Source organism: Lagenorhynchus albirostris, chromosome 11, assembly GCF_949774975.1.
Source record: "Lagenorhynchus albirostris chromosome 11, mLagAlb1.1, whole genome shotgun sequence".
Lineage (NCBI taxonomy): Eukaryota > Metazoa > Chordata > Mammalia > Artiodactyla > Delphinidae > Lagenorhynchus > Lagenorhynchus albirostris.
In genome coordinates, this window is record NC_083105.1 from 78,453,084 (window position 1) to 78,466,414 (window position 13,331).

The 13,331-nt window shown below is 35.8% G+C and overlaps 1 protein-coding gene across 3 annotated transcripts in view; it reads left to right on the top strand.

Moving 5' to 3' along the window:
* Window positions 1-13,331, top strand: part of AMN1 (antagonist of mitotic exit network 1 homolog) — a 73,256-nt gene that overhangs the window by 43,467 nt on the left and 16,458 nt on the right. For 2 of the 3 annotated variants that reach the window (XM_060166607.1, XM_060166606.1), the window contains exons 2-5: window positions 2,850-2,982; window positions 6,514-6,658; window positions 8,829-9,046; window positions 9,733-9,789. In XM_060166607.1, coding sequence (XP_060022590.1) covers window positions 2,866-2,982; window positions 6,514-6,658; window positions 8,829-9,046; window positions 9,733-9,789 — 537 coding nt within the window. In that variant the 5' untranslated portion in view covers window positions 2,850-2,865. The remainder of the gene's footprint in view (window positions 1-2,849; window positions 2,983-6,513; window positions 6,659-8,828; window positions 9,047-9,732; window positions 9,790-13,331) is intronic. The other variant, XM_060166608.1, reaches the window with a different exon arrangement.

A 13,331-nucleotide genomic window follows, 5' to 3' on the forward strand; every position in this document is an offset into this window, starting at 1 on the left:
GTGCTAAGGGATTTCCCTGGTGGGGCAGTGGATAAGAATCCACCTGCCAGTGCAGGGGACATGGGTTCGAGCCCTGGTCCGGGAAGATCCCACATGCCGCGGAGCAACTAAGCCCATGAGCCACAACTACTGAAGCCCATGCACCTAGAGCCCATGCTCTGCAACAAGAGAAACCACCACAATGAGAAATGCATGCACCACAACGAAGAGTAGCCCCCACTCGCTGCAACTAGAGAAAGCCCACGCACAGCAGTGAAGACCCAATGCAGCCAAAAATAATAATAAATAAATAACAAAAAAATAAAACAAAAAAAAACAGTGCTGAGTGAAAGACTAAGCAAATCTATGACAAATACCACATACATAAATTAGAAATACATCCATATAACAATCATGTTGATGGTACATACAACAAAAGGATACATATTAGACATTAGAATGGTTTCCTGGAGTGGTGGGGGATGAGATTGGGAAATGAACATAATGGAAAAATAAATAAAATGAACAATAATACCTACTGCTTAGGGATGTAGAGGAAAGGGAACCCTCCAACACTACTGATGGAAATATGAAGAAAACAATCTGATACCATATGTTAACATATCCTAGAAACAGTGGAATTCTCATCAATAGGGGATGACTAAAGTCATCCACACTGTGAAATATTATATCGGCATTAAAGGAAACTTAAAACCACACTTGATGCTTTAAAGAATTTCCTAAGGTATTATTGAATGAAAGAGGGTGTAGAAAAGTGAGTATACAATGATGCCATTCTAGGAAACAGTGATCTCTCCCCACCCCCAACCTAACCCTTTAAATGTATGTTTGAGTACATACATACATGTGTGAGTAAACGTGTGTGTGTACAAGCACAGAGAAAAAATAAGAGGGAACATACACGGAATAGGGTGAGGAACTAAATAATGGAAGGGGGAAGGAAAGGAGAGGGAAAGGCAGAGGCAACCAAAAGAAGAAAAAATAAAGATTGCACTAAAAAAATTCAAGTGTATGATCATATTTATTCATGAATGTAAAAGTGTATATATGAGGGAGTATTTGTAGGCAGAAATTAAATAAGGTTTGTATTGGGCTTCCCTGGTGGCGCAGTGGTTGAGAGTCCGCCTGCCGATGCGGGGGACACGGGTTTGTGCCCCGGTCCGGGAAGGTCCCACATGCCGCGGAGCAGCTGGGCCCATGAGCCGTGGCCGCTGAGCCTGCGCATCCGGAGCCTGTGCTCCACAATGGGAGAGGCCACAACAGTGAGAGGCCTGCGTACCGCAAAAAAATAAATAAATAAAAATAAGGTTTGTATTATTTGTCTAACATATGAGTGTCTCAGATAGTTGGAATCTCAGGCCACATTTGAGGTATGTTGGTCATGTAGGTCTCGGTTGTTGCCTGCTTTGATAACTCTGTGCATATGCAATACTGGCACTAAGTTTATTATCTCTGTGATTTGCACTATTTGTGGAATCTTTGTGGTTACAGTTCTTTCTTGAGTGATTCTAATACCTGCATAATTTTTAAGAAAAATAGTGAAAGCAAGATTGTTGCATTAACAAATAAAATTTGTTAATTTGTAGGCCCTAATTTAATGTTTACTTAGAAATATGTGACTAAAAACTTGGTGGAAACTGTGTCTTAGGAATTGGAGAGACTGACTTAAGAAAAATATCTTGTTATCAGGATGCATTTTAGTAAATGAGGTATGCTGAGAAAAAGTTGTAGAGGAAAAGAAACTTGCCCATAACTGAGCACAGACTAGGCTTTTGCATCTTACCAAGCTTAAGTTGTAAATATTCATATAAAATGTACACCCTGGGGCTTCCCTGGTGGCACAGTGGTTGAGAGTCCGCCTGCCAATGCAGAGGATACGGGTTTGTGCCCTGGTCCGGGAAGATCCCACATGCTGCAGAGCGGCTGGGCCCGTGAGCCGTGGCTGCTGAGCCTGTGTGTCCGGAGCCTGTGCTCCGCAACGGGAGAGGCCACAACAGTGAGAGGCCTGCATACCGAAAAAAAAAAAAATGTACACCCTGTTTATGAAAGGACTAAGCACTAACAAATAGCATTTGGAGGTTCCTTAAAAAAATAAAAATAGAACTACCATATAACCCAGCAATCCCACTATTGGGCATATACCCTGAGAAAACTATAATTCAATAAGAGATATGTACCACAATGTTCATTGCCAAACTATTTACAATAGCCAGGACATGGAATCACCCTAAATGCCCATCGACAGATGAATTATCACAAAGAAGATGTGGCACGTATACACAATGGAATATTACTCAGTCGTAAAAAGGAACGAAATTGAGTTATTTGTAGTGAGGTGGATGGACCTAGAGTCTGTCATACAGAGTGAAATAAGTCAGAAAGAGAAAAACAGATACCATATGCTAATGCATATATATGGAATCTAAAAAAAAAAATGGTACTGATGAACCTAGTTGCAGGGCAGGAATAAAGATGTAGACATAGAGAGTGGACTTGAGGACACAGGATGGGAGGGGGAAGCTGGGACGAAGTGAGAGTAGCATCAACATATATACACTACCAAATGTAAAACAGCTAGTGGGAAGCAGCTGTATAGCACAGGGAGATCATCTCGGTGCTTTGCGATGACATAGAGGGGTGGGATAGGGAGGATGGGAGGGAGGCTCAAGAGGGAGGGGATGTGGGGACATGTGTATGCATATAGCTGATTCACTTCGGTGTACAACAGAAACTAACACAGTATTGTGAAGCAATTATTCTCCAATAAAGATCTATTTAAAAAAAAACAAACAAATATTAGGAATCAGTACCTGTACAGTGTAATTTACTATATTGTATTTGTATTTCAGATGCCTTTGGTGCTTCATGAAGAATATTTCTAGATATATCACAGACATTAAGCCTTTGCCACCCAACATAAAAGATAGACTGATCAAAATAATGAGCGTGCAGGGGCAGATAACAGATTCGAATATAAGTGAGGTAAGAGCATATACAAGGAGCATGTATAGCCTGTAAAGCAGGCTATTATATTTTACTGTTTAGCTATGGTTTCACATTTTTGGAACAGTGGTTTATGGTAGGATTAGTAGTAATTTTAAAATATAATAAAGTGTTGGGGTTCTTTTTTTCTCCAGATAACCAGAATGTCCATGTGTAATAGTTTCTAAAAAATCTTCTCCCACTATTCTTTCAGGTGTTTCTCTTGTCTTCATGGTACCAGCATCCATGAACTCCATATTTTCAAGAAGTTTAAACTCTTTGATTGAGTTCACCTTAATAAAGCTGGAAAAAAATTAAAATGCAGGGTGAATAAACAAATGGCAAAAAAAAGACCCACAGTAAGAAATATATATGTTACATTGTGACGGTAGCACACAAGCCACACCTCTGTGTAACAGTACTCTGTACAGTACACTTGGATATTTTCTATTTTATTCTAGTATGTCTTATTCCATTTAAAAAATGATCATAGCCTATTGACTTTGTCCATTCATGGTTAGCAGTCAGTTAAAAATCACTCTTCTAAACTCTTCTCATTCTTCTTGGGTACCTCACTCCAGCTAATTTATACTTACTCCCCTTCATTAACTAAGCTAAAATTAACTATTCTGTAAGGGAATAAGTGTAGTAAAGGCCTCCAACTTGAATTAAAATTCTAGCCTTGCTACTCTTTCTGACATTGAACCACAGTTGTCTTAACTGTAAAATGGGTTTGCAGCTATCATCACTCACTGCCTACAGAGACTGGAACTACTTATTGCTGACTTTACTACATATTCTGCCCAAAGCCTGTGATCAAAAGGAAGCAAGCTCTGATGGTAGCACTCCCCATATGTCTACAATGGTGACTTCACATTGGAATTGTGCTTCAGTGTGCCATAGTGTTTCCTCTACATTAACTTGATGTGCCTTTAATGCTTTATTTTCTTCCTGTTAGCTTGCATTTGAACATAGAAATTTTAGTGTTGTAGTCTGCTTTGCTCTTTGGAGGTAGAATCCAGCTCTTACTGTTGATGGTTCTGTGGATGTATATAATGTATGTGTGGCTCACAGATGAAACATTGACGCTACAGAAAACGTGGTTTTCTTCACTTCCCCACATCCCTTTAACCTGTATTTCAGTGACTTAAATTTTTGTTTTATGACAATCCTGAACATTCATTTAAACCTAATTTTACCTGAATAAAAAAGGGCTAAGGGGGTAAATGAGATAGAAAAATCAAAAACGTTATTTTCCTTGGTGTTTCCGTCTAATCCCCATCCTTATGAAAGTCCTGCTTATTAAATTATTTAAAAGACCAGATCTAACATTTTTTTAAAAGTTGCACACATCTGGGGATGGCTCTTTTTGAAAAATTTCCTAAATCTTTTTATAGTCTCTGGGTGGAGAAGGCCTTTTTAAACATGACACCAAGTTAGAAAACAAGAAGAAAAAGATTGATAGATTTAAATACATAAAAATATAAACTTCTTTATGGCAAGAAGAAAAAAATAAAGTAACAAACTAGGAAAAATATTTGCAGTATGTATGAAATGCTATTTGTTTTTATCTTGCCAATGTAAATCATGCCTGCAAACCACTAAGAAAAATCAAAACAAGCAAATAATAAAACAGAAGAATCAGGAAATACTCCAAGGAAAAAATATAAATCAGCAATAATACGTAAAAGGATATTTAACCTTATTAGTAATCAAAGTCACAGTTTGTCTTTCAGTTTAGCAGAGACTTAAAAAATAGTAATACCTGGTGCTGGCAATAGTGTGGGGAGCAATCACTTTTATCCCCTGCTGTGAGAGTGTAAATTGATTTAAAAAAACCTTTTAGGAGGACAGTTTGGCATTCTATCAAAAGTCCTAAAAATTTGCTTACCATTGACTCAAAAATTTCACTTCTGTTATTTTTTTCCAGCTTTATTGAGATATAAGTGACATATAACCTTGTGTAAGTTTAAGGTGTACAACACACGTGATGACTTGATACACTTAAATATTATGAAATGGTTACCACGGTAGGTTAGTTAACATCTCCATCACCTCACATAATTACCATTTACTGGTGTTAATCTCAAGAAAATAATAATTTAAAAAGCACACAAGAATGCTCACCATAACATTTTCGTAATAATAAAATAGCTAACAGTTATATATAGCACATATTATAAGCAAGGCACCTTTATTTCTCACAAATATCATCCTCATCTTAATGAGGATAGTGAAGCACAAAAAGAAAGCAGAGCTTGATCACAATCACAGGGTTGGAACTCAGGCAGCCTGCCTCCAGGGTACATGCTCTTATACACTGTACTATATTGCCTCTTAAAATCAGTCTGAATGTTCAGCTTAAGTGTTTGCCAGTGTAGGATGCATTTAATAAGTTACAGTGCATGCATAAAATGAAATAGTATGCAACCACAATTACTATTTTTATTAAAAGTGCCCATTTATAAATATATGTGATCTGATCCCATTTTTCTTCAAATATTTTTTTAAAAACTCAAAAAGCATCAAAACTAATATTATGTTTGTCACTGGGTGTTGATATGGGTAATTTTAGCTATAACTAGTTAAACGCATGGCCTTTGGAATTAGGAAGACCTGGCTTCCAATCCTATCTCTCTCTGCTCCTTTTTTAGCTGTGTACTTTGTGTTGCTACTTAAGCTCTGGGTGACTCAATTTTCTCATTTATAAAATAGCAATGACCAATCTCTTAGGGTGGTGTGTGTGTGTGTATGTGTGTGTGTGTGTGTGTGTGTATGTGTATGTAAGAGAGAAAGAGAGAGAGAATATTAAATGACATATTTTATGTAACACTTAGTACCCTTCCCAGTAAGTGCTCAATAAATAGAAATAGTTATTTGTATCACTTCTGTAATTTTTCTGTGCTGTCTGAATGTTTTATAATAACAGTACATTACTTTCATGTTCAGAAAAGTGTAAGCCATTTCTATTTTCATAAAAATAAAGCAAAAGAGAAGGAAAATACCCCCAGAAAAAGAGCTCAGAATGCTTTGAAATTGATCTGCTATTCGTTGCCCTCAAGTAAACATTCAGTAATACTGGGTTTGTTTGTACTAGCTCCCAAAAATAAAAATGAAGGAGGTAAATATTCTAGATAAGCATTTGGTATATAAGTGCCTAAAGACTCGTACTTGCTGAGCAAAGAGACACAGAGTTAGAATCTCTAATAGTAGGAACCACTGGAAGAGGATAAGCTCCCCCCACCACCTTGGTTCTGCTTGCAGGTCTAGTGGGTCCTTACTCTGTACCAGCTGTCTCAACAGTGCTCTGTGTCCCAGTAAGACTTTGGGGACACTAGAAGCTGCACCTCCAGTTGGAAGTAGGTTGGTTTTTTCCTGCTCTATGTATCTGTCTTCACACAGATATGTTTCTGTATTCTTTGCTGTATTTTCCACCTGCTGTTTTTTTATGACCATCAAAACACTGAATATGGAATAAACATTTATATTTATAGGAAATATTAATTTCTCAAAAACATGTATTTATTATAGATTTTACATCCTGAAGTCCAAACTCTAGATCTGCGAAGCTGTGATATTTCAGATACTGCTCTCCTGCACCTATGTAACTGCAGAAAATTGAAGAAATTAATTTTAAATTCCTCAAAAGAAAACAGAATTTCCATAACTTCAAAAGGTATGTTTATTAACACAATGAATTGGTTGAGTACTATTCATCTGGCATAAGTTTGGAGCAGAGAAGGGGAAAATATGTTAAAAGAGAGTATAAGTATGTCAAAGAAATAGGAACTATATTTATCAATACAATATTCAAACTAAGCTAAAGAATCCAAATTAGAATTCTTGCTTATAATCAGTGCTGAAAGTTGGGAAATACACTAAGTCACTACCTTGAAGTTTAAACATGTTTAAAATAAACATGGATAGATACCTCTATATTTTAAATATTTTACCTAGTACAGTGAAACAAAAAATGACCAGTTCATACTTTGTTAAGGCTTTCTTGTAATAGTACAACAGAAAGTTAAATCATCATCAGATTAAATTTACTAGGCACTCTCCTATCAGCCTGTTCACTGCATAGTTTTGTAGCCAGAGCATAAGCTGCCCCATTTTGAACAGCACAAAACTAATCATATATTTTCCACTTCTGCTGCCATAAAACTATGTTAGACAATGACTGATTGACTAGGAAAGAACTAATCCCGCTTGCTTAATTCCAGATACCAACTTCAAAGACATTGGCCTGGAAGATGGCAACAATTTATACTATAAGCCAGTCAAATAGCAAAATCACCAAGCTCCCAGTTCCCTGAAAGATATAAAGGTCTAACACACACTCCTAAGTTGTTTTTACAGGAAGCATACCCCCACGAGATGAAAACTGCTGACCATCAGCACGTAGACCCCAGACTGGTTGAAACCAGAAGATTGGTGTTGCTTGAAACTTCACCTTGATGCCAGCCAATCTGAAAATTGTGTACAAACTGCTCATGTACCCTGCAGCTCCCTCCCTCATACTGCCTATAAAACCTTTGTCTCCCATCCGGCAACTTGGAGATGGTCTTAGGACAGTAGTCCACCAGCTTCCCAGGTTGCTGGCCTCCTGAATACAGCAAACTTTTCCTTTTCCACCAATACTTGTCTCTGGAGTATTGGCCTTTCGAGCAGCAAGCAGCTGAACTTGGTACCGGCCTTGTCCAGTTACAGTTTTTTTTTTTTTTTTTTGCAGTATGCGGGCCTCTCCAGTTACAGTTTTTTATAGCCAGACAAACTGCATTTTTCAGTGTGACTGTTACATAAATTAATGGATTTTTACCATTTTTTTTCAATAGAGGATTTTTATCTTTTTCTTCAGTATAAGAAAGAAAGAGTTATTTGGCTACCTAGGTTTCTGAAAAATCTTGTGGGTAGTTGGCTTTATTTTACAATCAGCTTGGTTAGCAAGTTAGGATATTCATAATACTGCAAAGAAGCATAAGTTTTAAAATGTTTACACAAATATTGATTCACTAAAAAGAACTTTCATGCTGGACACTAATGAATAAAATAAGAGTTCTTTCTTAAGATATGGAAAACAATAAAAATGACCTACACACGAATTTACCATCTTCCCTTTTGTGTATTTTGCCCATGAAAGTGTCTTTTAACAGTGCTATAATGTTTGTCCATGACTAAAGGGCCCAGGATTCCTGAAGTACGTTTCTATTTATGTGGCACATTATCACGTACCTGTCACCAAAGTGCTTTTACATCAGTTGAATTGGACTTAAGGGCTTCTGTTTTCTTGACCGTTGATAAAATGTAAGATTGGTCCAGGCTAACAAAGAAGGTGCATGTTGGTAGCAAAGGGCAGAATCAAAGAGGGAAGAGAGAACACAGAGATACAGGTATGATTCCTAAGGATAAGCATGAAAACTATTACTTAAGACATTTGGGCCATTTAACTTGATTTCTTTTCAGAGTCCACGAGAAAATTAACTTTATTTAAAACTTTTAACAAAAAGGAGAATCATCTACTATTTAATTACCTATTTTGGTTCTGAATGACTTTTGGCCATTTCCTAAAAGCAAGTCTAATCATAAACAAAAAAGTCTTGTCATTAATTGCAGATATTCTGAAGAATATACCACAGATTATGTAGAGAATTCTTGAAACATTCCAAAAGAGTTTTAAATAATGACAACATCACTGGAAATAAAGTATATCCCCACATGCATACTTTGAAAAAGGCTAACGTGCAATTGGATGTATCAGTACTGGTGATTGATGAAATGAAAATCAGTTATATTTCTCATATATAAACATATATAGCTCATTGATACAGAATTATGTTTTCCCTCAGGAATAAAAGCTGTGGCTTCATCTTGTTCTTACCTGCACGAAGCTTGTTTGAAAAGATGCTGCAATCTCACTGATGAAGGAGTCCTTGCTCTTGCACTCAATTGCCGGCTGCTAAAGATCATTGATTTAGGTGGCTGCTTAGGTATTACTGATGTGTCCTTGCAGGCATTAGGAGAAAACTGCCCATTTTTGCAGTGTGTTGATTTTTCAGCTACTCAGGTAAATGAAATACAGACTTGAAAGGTAGAGACTGTATGTATTTGCCCAGAGTATTTCCATAACTCATCAGAACATAATTAATTCTTTTTGTTGTTTGCTAAAAATTTTTTATTTATTTGTTTATTTATGTATTTATTTATTTCTGGTTATGTTGGGTCTTCGTTGCTGCGAGTGGGCTTTCTCTAGTTGCGGAGAGTGGGGGCTACTCTTCGTTGCAGTGCACGGGCTTCTCATTGCGGTGGCTTCTCTTGTTGTGGAGCATGGGCTCTAAGGTGTGCGGGCTTCACTAGTTGTGGTGTGTGGGCTTCAGTAGTTGTGGCTCGCGGGCTCTAGAGTGCAGGCTCAGTAGTTGTGGCGCACGGGCTTAGTTGCTCCACAACATGTGGGATCTTCCCGGACCAGGGCTCGAACCCGTGTCCCCTGCATTGGCAGGCGGATTCTTAACCACCGCACCACCAGGGAAGTCCACTAAAATTGTTGGCTTCATGCTTTGATAGTTAAATAATTACAGTATAATTTGGCACCCCCCCCCAATTATTTTCAGTAAGGGTGGAAGGTATATGTGGCTAAGACACCTTTGCCAAACGGGAGGAAATAAAACTATATCTAAATAATTAATCATTTTTATAAACGTTTGCTTCCATCATCTCCATTTACGTGCTATGTTCCTCTTTTCCTTTGCTCAGGTATCTGACAGTGGTGTGGTTGCGCTTGTTAGTGGACCTTGTGCCAAGAAATTAGAGGTAATTTTAAAATATCTGTAAAGATGATGATTATCTGAATTCACATTATCCTCAGAAATTCTTTTTTAAACCTAGAAGACAACCAGTGCCTTATTCTCAATTAGATATTAAAATGGACTTTTTTTTTTTTTTGCCTCCACCTCTTTATTCCCAGAGTGAAGAAAAACTGGTTAAAGTTAGGAGATAAAGTATACTTTATAGTAAATCCCATTTTACTTCCAATAAAAGTTCTTATTCTCCAGAAATTTTAGCTTCTAATACATTTAAAGATAGTCTTATTATGGATGAAAATACTGAAAATTTATCAATGTAAAATGACATTCTTTAGAATTTTCATGTCTGGCTGATATTTTTACCAGGACTACTTATTCTCTTGCCAATGTTTTTTTCTTGACATCATATTTTTTCTCTTGCCATCATCTTTTTCTGAATCCATGAAGGGATACAGACTATACCACTGTGGCATAAAAATTATTTTGATCTGAAGATGTCTGAGAAACAACAAGGGTTAAAAAAAAAAAAGAGACTTTGTCTTAAACCCCACCTTCCCCCATCTGCCTAAAAGCAGACCATTCCAAAAGAATTCAACTGCCTCAAACCCCCTTTAAGGTAGGCTTCCCATACATGGGGAAGTCAGATGACAAATTGCATTAAATAAACATTGTCATAAGATTATCGTTAAGTTCCATCTATTCTCCTAAAGGTCATTTTGTCTTCCCTAAAAAGTCACTTGTTTTTCTGAGTGTCCTTTCTCCTCCTCCCCTTCCCCTATTAAGATGGTATATAAACTCTAAATTCTAGCCATTTCTTTGAGCCACTTTCTTTGTGATCTTGTGAATAAACTTCATCTCTTCTCTTGCTAATCTTACTGTCAGTTTAATTCGAAGGCTTCCAAAGACAAACATAAGAGGATAGAGAAAAGGTTTTTCCTCTCCAGAAGCCACATTGTGCAGCTGTTTAAAAAGATCTTAAAGTAGTGTTCAGCCTTTGTATCCAATGACTGATGTGATATCTGTAACCTATTTCTAAATATGAAGAAGACTTTTGTCCCAAGATTTTGTTTTTTTCCTTTTTCAGTTTACAATGTTTTATTTTGTTTTTACTCATAATTAATATAGCTGTGCTTTTCAACAATAAATCACAGCAAATCCTTTTTGGAAGTAAGCTGGCTATAAATGAACTATAAAAGTTAGTAATCACTATTATAATAGAATGGTGGTGCCATGTTTTTGCCAAAATATTTCTGCTTGATTTAATGCTCAAATAGTTTTTTTGGTGATATTTATATATTTGCATTCTGCTTGTATTTATGTATGTATGTGTATGTGTGTGTATAAAATAGCATATATATTTTTACAAATCTTTTAATTAAGAAATTCCTTTCTTTAAAATATGAAGTTCCAAATTCCAAATTGCATTCTAACTGTAGGGACAATAACTGCCATAATTTTTACTGTTTAAATACTAACATTTGTTGAGCACTTACTACATTCTAGCCTCCATGCTACTGCCTTATATTCATCAGGTTATTCAATTTTTACATTATCCTATAATCACCATCATTTTTTTTTTAACATCTTTATTGGAGTATAGTTGCTTTATAGTGGTGTGTTAGTCACCATCATTTTTAACAAAGTTCTCAAACAGTTAACCTAGTTTATCACTTCCTAATAAAACCACCAGGAAATTAGTTGTTATGCAGTGGTAGGAAATATACCTACATATTTACTTCAGCTTTATAAAATTAGGAGCACCAACCTAAGCAGACTTAGGAAAAAATCCAGTAACCAATGTGTTGGTCATTGTAGTGTCATTGAATTTTTCACTTTTTCAGTTTTCCAAAGCTTATTTCTGTTAAGTGCCAAAACATTTTAATGGAAATCTTTCTGAAATTTGTTAGAACTTAATTCCTTCCTTAAAGGAATATATTTTAACCTTTGGCTCATAGCATCTTTCTGACCACAATTTCTGACTGAAACTGAAATACAGATGTCTTCATCTTTTTAACTGATTCTTCTCTTTTGGGTAACATGTATGCCTGCTATTTATTAGATACCTTGTTTTAATCTGTTGCTTTTAATTTGTTCAATTCTGGAAAATTAAATTACCAATGTTGCTAAATAGTTTATAATTTGAAAATAAATTTGATTAAAAGTCTAAGGACCTCTCCTAAAGATTGACATTTAGTACAAACGTATGCTACAGCGTTTGTTGAATGTCAGGATTGCCTCTGAAATCTCTGTTGATCTGAGTTCTCAGCGAGCATGGACCATTTTGTTCATCACTTTGTTGTCATTTTATCCCCAGGTTTGACTGCAGTTCCAGACATATGGTAGCACCTAATAAATGTTATCATATTCTTAACTTCATATTACAGTCATTTTATAGTTTTCTGTAGTCTTCATGATTAAAAGTTTAATTTGCTGTATAAAATTATTCATTTATTAAACAAATATTTATTGAGTATCTGCTGTGTTCTAGGCACTGGCATATCAGAGAACAAAATCTGTCCATGTTATGTATCACTTTCCTTTAATCATTTTTCTAATGTTGGTAATTCAGATTATTTACAGCTTTTAGCTACTGGAAATATTCATATGTTGGGACATATCACTTTTTTCTTCCATTGCTATAATGAACTCTCCATAATGAAACAAGTGGATCAATAGATATGAATCCTTTTTTTAATGGTCCCAAATTCAGATTGCTGAATTGTTTCCCATAAAGGTTATGTTGTGAATTCACAGTTTTTGCTAGGACCCCAATTTGCCAGAGTTGAATATTTTCTTTTTTTTAATGCCTTAATGTATTTTAAATGAAACCTGACTTGAACACTGTTCCTTCCATCTCTTGTTCTCAGTTGTATTTCATTGTCTGTAGCCTTTGCCAATTCATATCATAGGATGCCTTTGCCAATGTATAATATACAATGCTTTCTGCCTCAATTTTTATGAGTTTTCAATATATTCAAGTTTCCTTTATTTCTAAGATATGATTAATTATAATATGTACACCAACATAGTATTCTTTTCTCCTGAAAAGCTGATATTACCATAAGTATACATATCAATTACCACATGAATCTTATTTCCAGAATTGTTAAGTTTTTTTAATGTGGGCAAATATACATAAAAATTGCTATTTTAGCCATTTTTAATGTACAGTTCAGTAGAATTAAGTACATTCACATCATTGTGCAGCCATCACCATTAACTATCTCCAGAACTTTTTCATCATCCCAAATTGAAACTCTACCCTTTAAACAATAACTCCCCATTTTCTTCTCCCCCAGCCTCTGGCAACCTCTGTTCTATCTTCTGTCTTTATGAATTTGCCCATTATAATCACATTTTTTTTTTAACCCATTCATCCATTGATATGTTTCCACCTTTTGGCCATTGTGAATACTGCTGCTATGAACATAGGTGTACAGATATCTGTTTGGGTCCCTGCTTTCAATTCTTTTGGGTATATCCCTAGAAGTGAAATAGCTAGATCATATGCTAATTCTATGTATAATTGTTTGAGAAACTGCCATACTG